General features: G+C 38.2%; 1 protein-coding gene across 1 annotated transcript in view; it reads left to right on the forward strand.

The window, feature by feature from the left end:
- The window catches only part of PLOD2 (procollagen-lysine,2-oxoglutarate 5-dioxygenase 2), a 125,062-nt gene that overhangs the window by 51,208 nt on the left and 58,714 nt on the right, over positions 1–15,140 (forward strand). The window contains exons 3-4 of the mRNA XM_018569742.1: positions 1,741–1,877; positions 13,960–14,123. Of these exons, the coding sequence (XP_018425244.1) occupies positions 1,741–1,877; positions 13,960–14,123 (301 nt within the window). The remainder of the gene's footprint in view (positions 1–1,740; positions 1,878–13,959; positions 14,124–15,140) is intronic.

The following is a 15,140-nucleotide window of genomic DNA, read 5'->3' on the forward strand; positions in this document are numbered from 1 at the left end:
AAGACTTGCTGGTTTCCCAGAATTTTTCTTTTTATATAGTCAGGGCAGAAAGTGTGGTCGGTAGGATAATTTAATAAGATACAGTAGGCATTCTTTGCCCTCAAAAGTAATTGTTTTTACTTGCTTGATCCTTGGATTTGACTATGGTCAAGTTAGAAAGCCTTGAAAAGCTTTATGGTACACTTGAGTCATATCGGTGATGTTTACTGACCTGGTACTAGGGATTGCTGCATGTTGCTTTCTACAAATCAGCTTTGTGCATTCTTGATATATTCTTGATATATTCATGATAACATTTTTTGTTTATCACTCAGAACTTGACAAACCTTGGTTGAACCAAGTTATATGCGTGTAAACATTTAGGAAAATCTAGGAAAATGGAGTTGAAAGGGAACATGTGGTTCAAGAATGAAGCTGGAGATGCCATAAGCTATTAAAAACATGCATCTACAGTATGTTTTAAATTAAGTCTACCTGTGGTGGGCAAAAACTTTGAACATTTGTCACTGTGAAGCATTATGAGGCACCTTCAGGTACCTGTGGTCATGTCAAATAATTTTTTTTAAAGATTGCCTTAGGTGCCACTAAACTCAGGGTACTTTTATGTAGACCCTAATTTCAACTTGGAGGCTGTCACAATTCCCATTGTGGGCTTAAAAAATACTCGCTCTGTCAGACTATAACTTCAATACAAATTATCTACAGTAACTAAACATGAGATTGTAGTCCATCATGGGAGCAGGCTTGGAGTGGATTCTACTTTACAACACACACAGGGACTATGGAGAACAAAAGTAGCCACCCTCCAGAATGAAGGACACTGCCAGTATGGATACAGAGATGACATGAGGACCTACAGCCGAGTGATACACAAATAAGCTACATTTGTGTTATTAGTTAGGGTACCAAGTAATGGTAAAGTCACGATGGTAAGTTTTATCTACAGATGATTTTTGAGATATAGTGAAGCATCTAGATTTTTTATTCTGAGAATAGTTTGTCGGGTAACACATTTTATAATCTAAAATGGCACATGCTTTTAATGGACTGTATATCTCAATTTTTTTTATTTAAAAACAAAAAGACTTCTGCTTTAATCCACTCACCCCACATTTTTGTATTAGTATAAATTAGTTGTGGTCTATTGAACTGCATTGCACATGCACTTTAAGCCCCATCATGTGTGCAATTAGTCTGCTATCACTGTAACATATTGCACTCTGAGCCTCACCCTGCATGGGGAGCTGAAAAAGGAAGGGGGCAACTACAAATGAATGTTCATGGTTTTGGAATAGTATTCCCGTTAAGCTCATATGGCTCTGATGGTCAGATTTATATGCAGCAATACACTGGGAGGAACATTTATAAAATTAACCCCTACATTTTCAATTTTTTTTTCAATAATTGTGTCTAATTGTTCACATAATGGAAGAAAATAGAGAGGTTAATAAAGGTCTCCCTTCCAGGAAGCACAAAATGTACCAGAATGAAAAACCACCTGGAAGTTACTGTATATGTGAATTGTGCTTTTGGAATCGTCTTTATCAGAGAACATTTACTTGGAAACACATTAGTCATTGGCTTAAGCCTTCATTTTTATTCTTATGTCTCTGATGTATCATTTAAGTACTAAATAACCCAAAATGTGTTTTTATTTGTGGCCTGGCCTGTAATCAAGTTATGATTCTATACTTCAAAAGCTATATTAACTTATAAATGTGTTTCTGATCTTTTTCCTAGGCTCTAGGCACAGGACAAGAATGGAAAGGAGGAGATATATCAAATTCAATAGGAGGAGGTCAGAAAGTACGCCTGTTGAAGGAGGCATTGGAAAGCTTAAATGACCAGGAGGACCTTATAGTCCTTTTCACAGACAGGTAACTTTTTCAGATTTTTCAAAATGTTTATTTCCTGGAGGATGTTTTTTTTTATCCGAGAGGAGAATGTTCTTTATATCTCTGCAGTGGAGATATCTCCATGCTAGAGTTACTGAGGTTGCCCACTATAATTTAGAAAAACAAATCAATGACATGGGTTTCTATTCTCCAAATAACATGTTTACTACAGTTGTTAAAACATGTTCAGTAGTTTTATTACCTACTGACTTAACAACATGTTTTAGTTTTTTGGAATAAAGCGGAGAAAACTTGTACAGGGATTTTATGTGAATTCCCAGAGAGTGCAGTCTTGAAAAGGGAAGCCAAAATCTAATTGCAAAAAGGTGACCTTCTAATCACAGAGTAGTACAGTAGTAGTGCTGTCCTATGATAATGCAAACATCTAAGTCTCAAATTTTTTTGCTAATTTCTTTAAATTTTCACAACAAAGGCATATAGTTACATTTAGAAAGATAAAGATATTGGTAAAACTATTTTAGTTTAGAGATTTCTTTACACCTTAGAGGATAACCGCTGACATTTTTTAAATCTATTCAACATGTGTGATTCTTTTTTTGTAAACCAATGTGAAATACTGATGATTTCCAATCTCGCAACCCAAAAGTATACTTTTGATCTTAACCAGTTGACATCCGCGGTGTTAAACCCCCTTCCCATCCAGGCCATTTTTCAGTATTCAGCGCTGCGCTACTTTGATTGACATTTATTCCGTCATGCAGCGCTGTACTGAAATGAATTTTATACCCTTTTTTGGGGACAGATAGAGCTTTCTTTTGGTGGTATTTATTCACCACTGGGGTTTTTATTTTTTTACTATATTAAGGAAAAATTACCGAAATAAAAAAAAAACAGTTTTCCCTATAATAAATGATAAAACCATTTATTATTACCAAATTTTTTGGTAAAATATAAAAGACACCAAAAATGTCAAGCCTTAAAATTGCGTGCGCGTGCATATGGAGGGCTAAGATGAGGGCTATGGAGCCGCTGATCGCCTATATGTGAAACACCCGGTAACGCGCCAATGCTGCAGTGCCGTCCGTCTGTTTTTTTACAACGGGCGGACGGCAAGAGGTTAAATATATTATAAAAAACTAAAACATTTAAATTGATATTCAATATACAACAACATACAGCATTTTTTAAATCACAAATAGAACTGTCACACCAATCTCTGTCTGCTGGAACCTGGCTGTTTCTTTTCACAGATCTGCACTAGCAATTTAAAGAATTTCTATGTTTCTCGGTGTGATGCCAAAATGGGGAAAAGGTCTCCTTAACTGAGGCAAACTTTGTCATTGGACTTTACAGCACTGTTTTTGCTAATATCACACTTGTGGGGTATCCTTGTAGTTAGGTTTTGCCACATACTGTATAGTTTGAGTTGTATGTGTTCTGTAATATTTATTGTTCCATTAATTTGCATTCTGAAAAAAAGATGTAATACATTACAATAGACTACACATACAAAAAGTTATTTGGTGTCTAACTAGGCATGTTCAGATACCAGTATCTATATCTGTGCCGATACTTGGTATTTTCACAAGAACTACCAGGGTTGCAGCTGTGACTGGGCCCTGGCGTTCCAGCACTGTCCTGAAATCATTAGTCTGTATTGTTTTAGAAAACATGACACTAAAGAAAAATAGTACATGGGCAAGTATCAGTACCTGTACTTGGTGTGGAAAAAAATGGTATTGGTGCATCCTTAATAAATAAATAAATCAAATAAATATATATTCATACAGATCATACATACATTAAAACAGGATTGCACCAATCCCAGGAGCCGAGTAACCAACTCTCCGTAAAATTAATATAACAGCTGCCTCCTAACTTTCCAGTTTTTCTCTAGGCTAGTAGCCGGAAGAGTATTTGTACTTGTAGGCTGAGGCTGGGGAATTTTTGTGTTTTAGTATTTGTACTTGTACCAAGTACGGTACTTGGTATCTGTGTAAACCAACACTTCCTGTAAAAAAAATGATATCTACCCATGCGTGGTATCAAGCTTACTGAACAATTGGCCCCCTCCACTTCTAGTACTTCCACACACTACCCAGACCATTCTGAGTTTTAAAAAAGTGCTTCTGATAATAGGAAATCATGTCACTCCTATCTCTACTCCCACCGTACAAATACAAAAAGTTATTTGGTGTAAACCAACAGTTCACCAAAACTTAGAAAATGATGACGGTTCATGCAAAATATCAGGCTCACTGAATAGTTTCCCCCCTCCACTTCTAGTAATTCTTTATACTCTCCAGACCACTCCAATAGAAACCCATTCTTCTGAGTATAGGAAATCTTGTCACTCACTCTTTCCTCCCACCATACACTCCTATGTGCCTGAGCAGCCTATCACCAGGTTGGAACATTGTCACATAGAGGATCTTTAGCCCTGTGTAAGGTATGACAAGATCACATACTTGCATAAACATTTTTGGAAGGCTTCGGTGTGCGATTGAAAGATACATACCAGCACGGGGATGAGTTGCTGGACAGCAAACCTTTTTACTTTTACCCTATATTGGCAAAGAACAGGTTTCCCTTTAGTGTGTAGGATTAAAGTGGTTATTAAATATATAACTGGACAAAAGATTTTGGTTTTTTTTTGTTTGAACTTCTGACTTAAAGCTGAGTTCAGTTGATGTATGCCAGAGGGATGCTCTTATTTTCTCAGTTCTAATTTTAAACATGTCCATTTGCTGGTTGCATGCATTGTTTTCCTTTATGTTAGTGTACTTTTACATTTCCTGGTTTATTTCAGCGATAATTTCATATTTTTTTTGCTCTGTTAATTGTCAAAATAAGTATTCTTAGAAGTACTATATAATATACTAATATTCTTAGAAGTACTGGAAGAGACAAAGTGAACAGATCATTTTGGGTTACCTTAAAGCATTATAGGCGTTTATAGCTAAGAGCTGGAAAAGGCATATGTCTAACATATGTCTAACATTTCATTAGCTTCTTTTTATTTGATGAGGACCAATATGCTGTAAGCTGCACAAAGGAAGGGGATGCCCATTGCATGTTCTTTGTATACAGATACCAATGCTTAGAAAACAGAATCTGTCAGACAAAGCAGGCAGCTTAGTCAGATACATTTAACAGATCACTAAAGAGATCATATATTTGTTAATAGATATTAATTTATAGTAGTGCCTACTAGGCAGCATTTTTGATTAATTCCACACCAAATGGAAAGCTTCTCCAATTCACTTTGTTAAACATCTGTATTTTGTTAAAAATGTGAGCTCATGAAAATAAAATCCAGCTATTTGTCTAGATTAAAAGACTTATAAACATACATCTTGGATCCTGAGATGATCTGAAAGCGCTTTTATATTTCCATGTGCTGATTTACTAATGTCTGTTTTCTAATAAATAAAAATTAGTATACTTGGATCTCATAGCCAAGTTTGTGTTAGAAATTCTGATCTATAGTAGTGATGAGCCGAACACCCCGGTGTTCGGTTCATATTCAAACTCAATGCAAGTCAATGGGGATCGAACGTTTGAAAATGAATGTCCCCTTTTAAGAGGACTTATATGCAAGGTATTGGCCATAGATGGTGTATGGGGGTCCGGGTACTGCCCTGGGGGATAGGAATCAATGTCAAATAAAAAAACAACAAAAAAAATGTTTTTAAAGGAACAGTAACAGTGATTTTAATATCACTTAAAGGGTTAAAAAAAATGAAAAATTCCTTCAAATATTATGCCTGAGGGGTCTCCTTAACCTGCCTGTGAAGTGGCGGATCTATAGGATGTATAGAACCTGCTGCAGCAAAAAAAAAAATACTTTTTTTTTTCTTTTAAAGTGTGCAGTTCCCCCTCCCAAATAATATCCTTTTAGAACTGGTAGAAATGTTAGGAGGGACCAATTTTTTTTTAATGTGTAGGGTTCCTCCTAAAAATCATACCAGGCCCTCAAGATCTGGTAGGAATATTAAGGAGGGACCCCATGTAAAAAAAAAAGTGTGTGGGGTTCCCCCTAAAATTCCATCCCAGCCCCTTGATCCGAGCATAGGCCTGGCAGGGCCGGAAAGGGGGGGGACGAGCGAGCGCCCCCTCCCTCCCACACCAGGTAACCAACCCTGACCCGGTAGTTGTGGAGGTCTGTGGGCAAGGGGCTTATTTGCATCGGGGTACCCCTTTAATTAAGGGGGCACCCAGATGCCGCCCCCTCCCTTGTGAATGAGTAAGGGGTACTTGTACCCCTACCCCTTCACTAAAGGGTTAAATAAAATGGTTATTGAAAAGTCCAGGCTTTTGATAAAATCCTCTATTTTGAAAAAAAAACAAGACGTGTTTTTGACAAGTCCTTTTATTTAAACCCGCCCCCCCCAAAAAAAAAATCAATGTAATCAATGGTCAATCACAGCTTCCAGCATTGTCCATGACAACGACGAAATAAAAAATAAAACAATAAAAAATAAAGAGAAATATTTTTTTTTTAAAACCCGCCGTCCCGTCTGCTCCCGCCGCATAATGCATTTTGTCAGATGCCGGAAAAACATACACAATTGGGCGGAGCTAGCTGTGACAGCTAGCTCCGCCCAATTATGTAGTTTTACCAACATCTGATAGGCAGGCCATCATGACTTTGCCCAATCATGGCTCTAATTCAATACTGAGCCCTGATTGGGCAAAGTCTTTAACAAATCAGAGCTTCAGAGGGCATCTTGCCTTATGGAATGTCCGCTGTCGAACAAACTGCGAACATCCCATAAAGTTCGGCGAACGCTCGAACTGCCAATGTTCGAATCGAACACTCGGCTCATCCCTAATCTATAGTAGTCTAAAACATGAACGCTTTAAATGTAGCGTTCTACTATTCAACATAACTCCAAGTACCCCTGTAATTGACCTTATTAGTGTGCTAGTAATCATTTTTGTCTTAACAAATAGTGATGGGCTTGGGAGGATATACTTTGTAGTTGGCGAGGGCTGTTTTATATTAGAGATGACAGTTGTAATCTTCCCACACTCACTGGAGATAAGTGGAAATTGTAGGGACCTGCAGTGATATGCACTCCCCTGCAATAACACACAGGCAAATACTGCTTTGAATTAGAGGAACAGACTACCAATTCAGCATCATGTAGGGATTGTTGCTTTTATTATTGTTATTATTATTATTTACAAATTGTACAGTCAGTTTTTATCAACTGTGAATGATCTCTGAATGCCATAGTTTTCCCAAGACTATGCACAAGTATCTCAAACCCATGTAACAAGACATGTCTACTTACGTTTGTTAGAGAGGCATACAGCAGCTTGGTTAAAAATTCCATGTGTTTACAAATCCTACTACGTCTTTACCAGCACTCTGCTCGTTAATTTCCGAATTTAGCAATATTTCTTTTTATAAATTAAACATTTCAAAATCGCAAATCCTAGACCTACATATCCCCAATTCTCTGAAAATACACCTATCAGCGAAATATCCGTTTTCGTGGGGGCCTGACTCGATTCCTTACCTTGGCATCACTCTGCCTAAGACAGCTAAACAATGATATGACCTTAACTTTAAACCACTCCTCCAACAAATTCTCACTGAACTACAACGCCTTTCCCACTACTACCTTTCAGTGTCTGGCAGGATAGCAGCTCTAAAGATGTTTATCCTTCCTAAAATCCTCTACATTTTTAGAACAATACCTGTTATACCACCTTCCTCTTTCTTTAAATCCCTTCAACAACCTATATCCCGCTTTATCTGGCAGGGTCGAAAACCCAGATGTGCGGCACATATCCTATATAAAAATTGAATGGTGGGTGGTATGGCATTGCCTAACTTAAAATGCTATTATAGAGCAGCACTGTTAGATCAACTTCAATATTGGTGCAAACCTACTCCAGATAAGCACTGGGCTCACATGGAACTGTGGCTACTAAAAGCGAAATCTGCGGTGGATCTTCTATTTTCAGTCAGGTTCTCAAAAACGTCCTTATACTCCACCATATGCTTCCATTCAAGCCACTCTAGAGGCATGGGTATCCTTGTCTCTATCCTCACCCATTAAGTGTTTAATCTCACGACACTGGCTCTCCCCCTCCCCCCCTAACTTCTCAGAAGTGATCCAAATGACTAATCTCCAATGCTCATACGAACGTATGTTCGCATACAAAAACCACACCTTCCATCGATTCTATAGACAATGGAGTAAATGGCTTGCAAGCCCCTACTACTCCCGGTGACCATATATTTTTCATAGAATTGCATAATTTTTTTTTTTCAATTTTTAGCTTGTTATTATTGTTTGTCTGATACAGGTGTCACTGAACTCAATGGGTCTTATATATTGTGTCCCAATCTCTACATAGCATCTAGGACGCCAATGCATAGTGATGCATATGTATGTACCAACTGAAATGTTCTGTATTCCATTATCCTGTATCGAGGCTGTTTTGTCTTCCGTATCTTGTTTGATACATAACAAAAATGTTTAATAAAAGAAATATTGTTGAAAAAAAAATCCCATGTGTACAATGGACAGATGAGGTTAATACATAAATCAGATTAGAGAAATGAACATACAACAAAGGGGGTGACAAAACAAATTGTAAAAAAGTTGGTCAACATGGTTATCTACACCAGAGATGGCCAAGCAGAGATGCTGTGCAGGTTACTCGCTTAAGCCTACATACCATTCACATCCTGTTCTTATTGCTTATTTATTTCATTTATTATACTCCTTTTGGGATCCACTGGATGGAGTTGTGGCGTGGTTTCACGGTCAATCTTTTATAATCTGTGTGCAAAAAATGAGATTTTAGGTGTTAGCATTGTTTTTGTTTAGTTAAAGGGGTGTGACATTTCCCCCTTCTACTTCTAAGTACTTTGCATACTATACCCCTCTATTCAAAAAGTACATTCTTTCCTTGATTAGACCCATTTTGGGTTTCACCTGATGGGGTTGTGGTGTGGTTCCAATTTTTATGGTCTGTGTGCACAAAATGTGAAATGTATATTCAATTTTTTTGGGGGTGTATTCAATATATATCTTTGTCATTCTACATGTATGTTTCTTGCAATGTTGTTCAGTGTTTTACTATGCAAGAAGTAAACTAAAAAGACAATATATTAACTCGGATAGAATCAACCATTAAGTTTATCCAAATTCCTGTTTCCTCAGAAGCTACCACCCCTTCATAACATTTTGTTAAAAACCAATGTATACCAAAAAGTATGGACAAATATTACAATTGATTATAAGGAGTACATACAAATTCTGTGTCCATATAGATTACATAAATTCCGAGCATTCATTCCATCACCTGGCACGGTGACATGGGGTGGCTCTGCGGGAGCCTGGGATTATGTTAAAATCCTGGGGGTATGACTTATCTCAGTGGAGATCACTGTGTGACGTACGCCTGGCCCAGAACCGCTGTACGTCAATCCCACATGACCATACACAAGTCTGAACCGAGCGTGAGCATCACAAGGACGTGCGATAGCACTCTCCAGCTCAACCTGCACAGAGATTTCCCAGCTCGCAGGACACCACATCAGGCCAGCAGACAGAGCGATCGTCACCAGGGCTGGTTAACTCCCCAGTTAACCCTTTACCCACCAAACTTCCACTGCCACCATGTATTTTCCGGAATACAAACCGTGCCCAGCAAATGCTGCGACTATTCAAAACACTTAAACAATGCCTGTGATACCGCTGTCCTCTCAGACAGGAATATGACAGGATTCACTATACAGTAGCGCTTAGACATGTGCGATTCGTTCCGAATCGAAATTCGGACGACTTTTCGGAAATTCGGATGTATCCGAATTCCGAATTACAGACCTAACGAATGCAAACGAATCCGAATTTCCATTTCCAAAATTCGGTAGCGGTAGTTCGGACGTTCGTTTCATTTTCTGTTCTTATTCGTTTCTTATTCGTTTCGTTCGTTGGAGCAAAGTGACATTAGAGAAGGAGAAAAATATTTTTTCCCCCTCAAATGTCACTTTGCTACGAACGAACGAAACGAATAAGAAACGAATAAGAACAGAAAACGAAACAAACGTCCGAACTACCGCTACCGAATTTCGTCCGAATCCGAATTCTGAATCCGAATTGACTTTTACACCCGAATCCCGAAAAACGAAATAACACAAATCCGAATTTAAAACGAAACGAAACTAAACAAATTTTTTGGCAGTGCACATGTCTAGTAGCGCTCTTCAGAGAGGCAAGGATACTTTAAGTTCGTATTTAGAGCGTAGAGATAAGCTTAACAAATTTTTATATCGCCCTTTAATAAAAGAAACGGTGCAGAAAATATACAGAAAAAGATTTAATAAAAAGAGACAAAATATATACACAACAGCAATTGTGAGTTCTGACAGAGTTCAGAGTTCAAGAAGCAAAGTGGAAGTCTGCAGGGCTCTTCTTCAAGCAGACTTCCAGCAGATAATGTCCAAAGATTAAAAGGGAACTCTTCTGCGATGGTCAGACTTCAAGTTCCTCGATGATGTTTAAAACAAGAGCCACTCTAGTTGCCAACACAGAATATTTTATAAGCCCCTCTTAGGGGGTGTACCCGGAGTCAGCCCCTATGCAGGGTTGGGGCGGGAAAGCAGGCAGAGGATGAACCTTTAGTTTACCTATCCCCACCCAATTCCAAATTAATAAAATGTAACTTGATTTTCAACCTCAGGTTTTATGACTTTTAGAGAGAATGCAAGGTCACCACCTCTCCAGACCTGATTGTTGATATAAATTGTCCACTCATAACATATGGAGGGCCTAGTGCCATGCCTTTTAATTACGACAGCCATAAAAGGATTAGCACAGATATGTTTGAATTTCACTCGGACTGGGCAATAAAAGATCACAGCCAGAGGATCTCTTCTGTGAAATGTGGAGGGACCTGTCAGTTCTAAATGAAGACCCGCAGGTGCTCTGATTGGGAAACAAACAAATTCTATTCTGCAATATTCAGACTCAAATCCCCCATCGTCACACACTATACTTTGCCAGCAAGTGGCCTACAATCCAATATAACAAGTGAAGTTGTTGAACATTCTATGCTCAATTTACAAAGCTAAAATGCCAGTGACCGTTAAAAAGATTTAAAAAAGTGATGTTATTTTCAACTGCATCCAATGAACTTAGTCACTTGTTTCAAGCTAAAAATCCTTATCCCTGGGTAAGGCTTTGTGAATTGAGCCTTATGTATTTAACATAATACTCCAAAAAGTTTTGGTAATTATTAGGTTACATATTTTAATAGACAATAGAGACACTTGCTAGGAGAGTCTTGTATGCAATTTTAAATATATGGAATTCATATGGCTAATTTGAAAGCTACATATGCTGATATTTGTGTCCGAGATCATAAAGGCTTTGTTCTTATTGAAGGTGGTATTTGGGGATCACCTACACTTGCAGATGCTGTCAACAGCATCTGCACACATCACATATCCAAAACTGTCTCTGTAATCAGCCTGTGGCAGTCCCAAAGTACAAGTCTTCCAACAACGCCTAAAAAAGGGAAACAATTGTGCTCTGTTGAAGTCATTTTGAAGTAGAGGAAGCAATCATATAAATCTTACTTTATTGAATGTGTTTTCCAGCCCACGTGTCTGTAGACAGCCGAACAATGCTCTTTACATGAGCAATAAGCGTCTGCAACATAAGGACAGCCAGCTGAAGGCAGGTACAGCAGCATTGCTGGACAGTGAGATAACTGCTTGGTGTTCATTCTGTGCTGTCTCACTGCTGCAACCAGATCTCCTGTTTATCTCTCTTCTGTCAGCCGGAATCTGACTTAACTAGCCTGTTACTGAAAATATCCACCTGCATTGAGCTGTGGGCATTCAAAATATATCCTCTGATTATGATCAGAAATATGTATACAGTCCATAGTCTAGATAATTGCTCGCGCCTGTAACATTATTATTACAGGCATTTATATAGTGTCGACAATTTACACAGTGCTTTTACATACTGCACATTTACATCAGTTCCTGTCCTCATGGAGCTTATTATCTAAAGCCCTATCACAGATCCATACAGGGCCAATTTAAACCAATTAACCTTCCAGCATGTCTTTGGAGTGAGGGAGGAAACTGAAGTACCCAGAGAAAATGCACACAAGCATGGGGAGTGTTGGAAATGCAACATCATATATTATGTCTTTTGATCTGTAGATGGCGCTGTAGTGCAATGCTAGTCTATGCTAGTCTGCATGTTCATGCTTATCTTTGATATGCATAGGAAGTTCTCTCTGTATGCTATATAATGCTGTTTTCTGATATAATGTTCTTCTAAACAAGTATAAAACTTAATTCCTCAAGATCTCAGTGCTTCATCTAAACACATAACCAAAAGGGAGAACATGCAAAAAGTGTCCAGACTGGGACACAAATGGGGCACCCGTAGTGCTGGAAGGCAGAATTTCTAACCACTAAGTCACTGTGCTGTCCTGCTCCTATGGTTGGAATTCAGGTTGAATTCTGAAAACAACGGAAATAGGCAACTTATTAGAGAAAAAAAAACAGCTCTGCCCACAATTAATCTCAGAAAACCAGCAATCAATTGCTGAATGATGGATTAATCAGTGTACTATGGTATAAGCTACATAGAAGCATAAAGCTGTACATTTACAGTGCACAATTGCAGTACTGTGCAATAACGTATACCGTGTTTCTCGAAAGTAAGACCTACCCCGAAAATAAGACCTAGCACTATCTTCAGGGATTTCTGTAATATAAGACCTACCCCGAAAATAAAAGACCTAGAGTCTTATTTTGTGCAAAAAAAATAAAATAAGACAGTGTCTTATTTTCGGGGAAACACGGTATGCTCATTCTGCACTTTTTACTTTTCTGTAACTGACACCACAGGGAGCACATTTTTCATAATTGCCTGTAAGACTTGGTTAAAACAGTGGTGATCAAAAGACATGGCTAATTACCCCACTTATAAGACTTATATTTTGTCTGGATTTGGGCTTTAATGTGGCCCAACAATAAATAAAAGGATTGCTGGGGCCTAAAATTATTCATATACTGTAATATAAGCTATAAAATGTATCTACTAAAGGTCTAATTATCTAAACTCTACACATTCCTCGGAACTGGATTGCATTGGATCCTTATCATGAACATTTCTAACATTCCTGTAAGTGCAGTGATATATCTCTCTCCTCCAGATATGGATGAAATATCTTATGACGAGAAGCTGTGCACAACATGCTTTCACAATAAGGGTCAAGTTTCAGAATTTGTTTTTTCCATTTCACAGCATTTTGAATTTTTTAGTTTATCATTGACATGTGGTTATTGTATAAGCTTCTGTGGAAAATCTGTATCGGCTTCCTATCTCTCTGACAGGATTACAACGCTGACATTGTCTAAAATAAATATAGCAACTGTTGGGAAAAACAATCAACCTGGGCTTCTATTTAAATACTCCTCAGTACAAAGAATACAAGAGCAAATTTGTATAGTGGTTAGTGCTTCTGCCTTGCAGCACTAAGGTCCCTGGTTCGAATCCCAGACAGGTCACTATCTGCAAGGAGTTTGCATGTTCTCCTTGTGCTTGCTTGGGTTTCCTCCGGGTACTCCAGTTTCCTCCCACACACCTCAAACGTGTTGGTAGGTTAAATGGCTCCTTTTTAAATTGGCTCTTGTATCTATGTATATGAGATAGAGACCTTAGATTGTAAGTTCCTTGAGGGCTACATTTTCAAATTCAATTTAAGAGATTGATCAAATACATTATTAATTAAAAAAGAAAACCAAATGAAAAAAACTAAGCTATCCAACATATACCCATAAATATAGAGCACATTTTTTTTCAAGTAAATTTCACCTAAGTGTCTCAGTGAGCAAAAATAAGAGTTTTGCCAAATTGGTAATTTCATGGCCAAGTCAGTTTTGCCATGTCCCTCCCTTCAACTATAATTTATATGGTTTCATGGAAGTGGACAGAACAGAATTGTATAGTATTCAGAAAACATATTGACATTTCATTGATTTATTACCTTTTCGGTTTGTACATTTTGATAAAATCCCACGGTTAAAAATAACCATTTTCTTTTCCAGTTATGACGTCATCTTTTCTGGAGGCCCTGAAGAGTTACTTAAAAAGTTCCATCAAACAAAGCACAAGGTTGTATTTGCCGCAGAAGCATTTGTCTGGCCTGACAAGAGATTAGCTGACAAGTACCCCGTGGTGCGCAGTGGGAAACGATTTCTTAACTCAGGAGGTAACCTTTTTATGTGCCAACTCCATGAGATTCTGAATGGAATGTCATTCTAAATGTAAAGCATTAATTCTGCCAGGAGACGGATTCAGTGTCAACTTAATATGCTTTCTTATGGCAACGTTGCCCAATGCAGCCCAACACACTGCCACAAATAGTGTTAAATGGACTGAAAAGTTTAGTGAAGTTTAAAAAAAACCGAAGCACTGCAATACATTGTAGAATGCATTGCATCACGCAGGCACAATGCACATTCGTGATAGGTCGTTATATGCACCTTTTAAAGCTTAATGAGGATAGGAGAAATTGAACTCTAATGCAAGTCAGGCTGTTCTCACTGAAGCAGAATATGTTGGTCTCTGAGCTCCCCCCTTTTTCCATTCACTTCCTTAAAAAAAATTTCATTGATTAATTTCGATGAATTATAACGCACATACAGATCAACTACAGGAGGAGGAGTCCGGTGACGTCGTTGTCCGTGACGTCACCGGATCTCCGACGGGACTCCCGGAAGCCGGCGGAGAGGTGAGTGTTTTAATTAATGATCAAAAGTATTTTAATCGATCAAAATGTTTAACAATTAATCGAGTAATTAATCTTTAATTTCCGCAGCCCTAAAAATGTTATAATCAAAATATTAAGCCTTCCAGTCCATTCATGTCTGCATTCTATGTCTATGGGACAAAGGAGGGCTGCAGTTAGCTTGTCCATCATTAGAAGGAGCCCAGCCCCTCTCTTTTATCAAGTGAACACTTATACCGGGTCCAAGAAACTGGTTGTATTTGGGAAATAGCGCAGTGTGTGCTCTATGACTTAAAACTATGCTGCCTGTAATTGCTCATTCTAATACTAGCAAGCTCAACGTATTGTTTCTCCCTATAGAACTGCAGTACAATGAATCAATGCTCCTTACCAAAAGGGACTCTGGATGACTGCTCCAAACCCTCACTACATTGTCCAGGACTTGGCATACACTAACAAGCAGTTCCGTTAACACCATCAATGCTAAATATATATATA

Source organism: Nanorana parkeri, unplaced genomic scaffold, assembly GCF_000935625.1.
Source record: "Nanorana parkeri isolate BGI_ZX_2015 unplaced genomic scaffold, ASM93562v1 scaffold1387, whole genome shotgun sequence".
NCBI classification, from domain to species: Eukaryota; Metazoa; Chordata; class Amphibia; order Anura; family Dicroglossidae; genus Nanorana; species Nanorana parkeri.